The 4646-nt window shown below is 34.6% G+C and overlaps 1 protein-coding gene across 2 annotated transcripts; it reads right to left on the bottom strand.

Annotated features, from left to right (window-relative positions):
• Positions 1–992: 992 nt before the first annotated feature.
• Positions 993–3868, bottom strand: LOC108467085 (phosphoglycerate kinase, cytosolic). 2 transcript variants are annotated; one of them, XM_053029928.1, is made up of 6 exons: positions 3706–3868; positions 3389–3593; positions 2367–2705; positions 1881–2198; positions 1539–1697; positions 993–1424 (listed from the first exon to the last, which is right to left on the bottom strand). In XM_053029928.1, exons 2-6 carry the CDS (start codon positions 3581–3583, stop codon positions 1230–1232), a joined length of 1206 nt encoding a protein of 401 aa, XP_052885888.1. In that variant the 5' UTR covers positions 3584–3593; positions 3706–3868; the 3' UTR covers positions 993–1229. The 2 variants fall into 2 exon arrangements, with proteins under 2 accessions (XP_052885888.1, XP_017623068.1); XM_017767579.2 differs by having other exon boundaries at positions 3389–3626; positions 3706–3866.
• Positions 3869–4646: the final 778 nt, after the last annotated feature.

Here is a 4646-nt window from a genome sequence, read left to right as displayed (position 1 = left end):
ATAGTTGAGCTCCCCCAAAACTAACTTAAGTTACATCGACGATCGAGATTAGAATCTATCTATAATTAAGAGTCCTAGGGAATTAAAATTCTATACAATCTTATCCCTTTAGAATTTACACTATTTGCGCTGGTATCTCTAGTTTTACTGAAATGCTTCACTGGACTACTAATGTTTCAAGTATATGGACCTCTCTATGGGTTTCATGAGTCAGATCAGTTCAAGCGGGTCAGATGAACTCTATTTAATAAATCTAAAAACACCATTAACAATGTACTAAATATTTTTCCAAACTCAAATTATACTAGTCTAATATATGTACGGTGCAATTACCTATCAAAACTCTTAAAAAAGTAAAATAAATTATTACCATCAAAGCAAAACAAAGCCAAGCCATAGTAATTCACTATGAAATTGATCCCGATAAACTAACCTCAATTTTAGCAGCAATCCCAATCTCCATACGTCTCATGCAAGTGAAAATTTTAATAAGAAACAATTTCTACGAAAAATTAAAAAACAAAAAATACAAATATTTACCCTTTAATTGATGAATGATAAGGAACAAAAATTGAAAAAGAGAAGCGAAAAGTAATAAAAAAAGTTTTAGATGAAACTGGGAAGTCAAAAAAGGGGAAAAGATTTAATAAAAGGTGTTAATGTTTTACATAAAAACATATAGTTAAAGAAATCAATCAAACAATTCATTACAAACAAATACAGCATATATAACTATTTTCTTTCTTTGAAAATAACAAATCTTTTGAGTCGATTATGCCTTCTTCCAAAAGCATTTTTTTCAATTTCAGCCAATAAATAACTTGGAAAGCCGTACAGCTGATAATTGGATTTTTAAAAAACTTTTCAGAAATTTTTCACATAAATTAACTAAATTATATTGAGTGTAGTTTACCCAATCTTCCAGCTAACATTGATAGAAAAGCAGTGAATTCAATCATCTTCAGCCTTAAATTCTCATTCCAAGAGGGGTATAATAGAACAAGCACTACTGCAATTTTATCATTAACAATCAAGATTACAAAAAAGACATCCAATTCAAATGCATCTCTGATGGATAATGAGGAGAAACCAATTTATTTATAACAAGTCCACCCTATCAGCCTCTACAACCTCAGCTCTACTAAAATTCACTCTTGGCTAAAAATACTAGCCACCATTACAGCAGTGAACAATGTTCAAAAACAGCATAGAGGTGCAAAATTAAAAGTTTAAGCGTCATTAAGAGCAAGGACTCCAGGAAGTTGTTTGCCCTCAAGAAGCTCCAAGCTGGCACCACCACCAGTAGAGATGTGGCTCATCTTGTCAGCAAGCCCAGCTTTTTCCACAGCTGCAACAGAGTCACCTCCTCCAATAATTGTTGTCACTCCCTTCCCACTGAGTTCCGCAAGCTTCTTGGCAACCGCCTGCATGGTAACAAGTATTAAAATCCATTTTTAAGTATGACCAAATTAAAAGACCTGATACCACATCATGACCACCTAATTCATGAAGGCAGTAAATCACACACTTCACCATACCTCAGTGCCGGCAGCAAACTTCTCAAACTCAAACACACCCATTGGTCCATTCCAGATAATGGTCTGGGTAGTGTCCAAAGATTCACTGAAGGTTTTGATGGAGTCAGGTCCAATATCCAAGCCCATCCAACCATCTGGGATCCCTGATGCTGGCACCACCTGCAAAAACATTACAAAATTCAAACGCCATCAAAACAAAATCCGCTCAAGCAGCAATTCTCCATATCCACTTAGAGATTAGGTACATATGTACAATCTGCTTCCGTGCAGGGTATTGCTGTAAGATGTATTGCGATATAGTACACTCAACACACTCATAGGACAAGCATAACCAGCACATACCTTGCTGTTAGCATCAGCAGCAAACTTGTCAGCAACAACCACATCAGAGGGGAGCAAGAGAGAGACTCCTTTTGCCTTGGCCTTCTCAAGGAGTGATGTTGCTAGATCAAGTTTGTCTTCTTCCACAAGTGAAGATCCAACTGCATGTCCTTGGGCCTTGTAGAAGGTATAAATCATTCCTCCACCCAGTATGAGAATATCAACCTTGGCCAAGAGTGATTCAATCACTCCAATCTTGGTTGATACCTTAGAACCACCGACAATTGCAGCAAATGGCTTCTTGGGATTTGCCACAGCTCCAACAAGATAATCGAGTTCCTAAAAAGAAAAAGAACTTTGCATGTCAAAGAAACCCAACAGAGTTCTCCACTATTACATGTTATCTAAATGCTTGAAAAAACGAGCAGACTGGTTAAGTGGTTTCTATCAGACCAATCCGCTGGATCATTAGACGCTTCATTTTCAAACTTAGGATATTCATAATACCTTCTGCATAAGAAAACCAGCAACAGAAGGCTTTAAGTACTTAGCCACTCCCTCTGTGGAAGCATGGGCTCTGTGCGCAGTGCCAAATGCATCATTAACATATAGATCAGCAAGAGAAGCTAGCTTCTTTGCGAATTCAGGATCATTCTTCTCTTCCTCCTTGTAGAACCTCACATTCTCAAGCAGCAATACACCTCCATCCGGTAATGCAGCCACCATTTTCTCAACTTCTTCACCAATACAGTCATTTGCCATTTTAACCTCGACTCCAAGGAGTTCAGATAACCTTGGCACAAGAGGCTTCAAACTGTACTTGGGAGTGACACCCTTTGGGCGTCCCTGAAAAAGCAATTTGAAATATATCATGAAATCTTCAACTAGAGAAAAGGTCGACATATAAAAAGAATTTTCATAGGATTTGCATGTATCCAATTGCTAAAATTAAAAAGATTCAAAATAATCATTATTCTTTTATATTGAAAAACATACACCTACTCATCCCGTACCCCAGATATTCTTTCAGAGCTTAGACTATCATTTAATGGAATAAGGAGAAGAATCATTCTACCTTAACATTCGCCAAAGCAATTATTGTGCAAATAATAAACCAAGCTCAAAACCAGAATCAAGAGAAAACAAAGGTGAACCAATTTACGAGTTAAAAACAGACAGCAACTATGAAAATATCAGCCACAGAACATGCTTGATAGATATATCGAAAATCAATAAATACTATCTCCATGCGGTGATTTTAGAATTTAAAAGAAAATGAGATCGAACATAAAAGATATAAACAAAAAAACCGAGATGATGCTGCCTCCATCCGATTCAGACAGATCTAGCTTAGTCAATCAAAAATAAATCTCAAAACCACAAATATCCAAAAGATCTCAATGAACACCAGATCAAAATATGCAGATAAATCAAAAGGCAAACAGAAACCCAACAACTCGATATGGGATCAAAATAAAATTTTTAATTAAAGAAATCAAATCTAAAGAAAAGGAATAAAAGGAAGGTACCAAATGACTAGAGAGGATGACTTTAGAGCCATGACCCATCAAATACTTGATGGTGGGAACAGCGGCACGGATCCTTGTGTCATCAGTTATGTTGAAGTTATCATCCAATGGAACGTTCAGATCGACTCTAACAAACACTTTCTTTCCCTTCAAATCAGCTTCCTTCAAGTCCCCAACGCTCTTCTTTGTAGCCATGGTAGTAGCACTTCTTCAACAACAACCAAACGTATAAACAACGCTACACCCGAAAAAAGGATTAGAGAACCGATCTGCAAAATCAATAAGAAAATGGGAGTATTCAAAGTGAGAGTACTTACGAAGATGAGAGAGGCGGATATATCTAGACAGTTAAAAGAAACGAAGAATCGAGAAGGTTTTAATACAAGCGAAGCGCACGCAGGTTTTTTTACTGGGTAAACTACATCTATGGTCACTCTATAGTAGTTCTCTTTACTATTTTAGTCACTCCAATTTTTTTTAATTTAGTCACTTAAATAAGATAATTGTGTAATTTAATCACTATCATTAAAATTTCCATTAGCCTTTAACAGATTGCTAACATGACATATTAGCCTATTGAGTGATTAACATGTGATTTTTTTGTTGATATTTGACTCAAGTTGAGGGTCTCTTTATAAAGTTTAAGAAGAAAATATTTTGGACTAATTATAGGAAGGACCCTAGACTTTAGTCAAAAGTTTAATAAAAATGTCATTTGCCACTTAATATGCTAATGTGCCATATCAGTAATCCTTTAAAAGAAAACGGACATTTTAACTATAATAATTAATTCGTATAATTATCTTATTTAGAATAATTAAATTAAGAAAAAATTGAAGTGATCAAAATAGGTTAGACCTTATTTTAGAGTGACCATGGTGTAGTTTCACTTTTTTTTTTTTAAGCCCCATGATTCAAGCAAAGCGGCACATAGATTTTCCTTTTCTATTTTAAGATTAAGGTTTAGGCTCTGAACTTTTCAAACAATCAATTTAGTCCCTATAAAATTGAGAATTTATGTAATTTTGTTATCAATTATCTGTATCAATTACTAGTGTGTTTGTTTCATAGAAAATGACTTATAATTTTTTTCATTTTCTATGTAAATTTCATGAAAAATAGCTAAATTAATAGAAAATGATTTATGGATTAATGGAAATGAGTCATTTTTCATGTAAATTGACTTACTCTTTAGAAAAATATAAATCATTTCTTTCGAAAGAGCTTATTTATGAGTAATTTTATTTTTATATAAAGC

The sequence above is a fragment of the Gossypium arboreum genome, chromosome 1, assembly GCF_025698485.1.
Source record: "Gossypium arboreum isolate Shixiya-1 chromosome 1, ASM2569848v2, whole genome shotgun sequence".
NCBI lineage: Eukaryota > Viridiplantae > Streptophyta > Magnoliopsida > Malvales > Malvaceae > Gossypium > Gossypium arboreum.
Note: the sequence above shows the minus strand (reverse complement) of the source record. Positions and strands in the feature narration are given on the sequence as shown.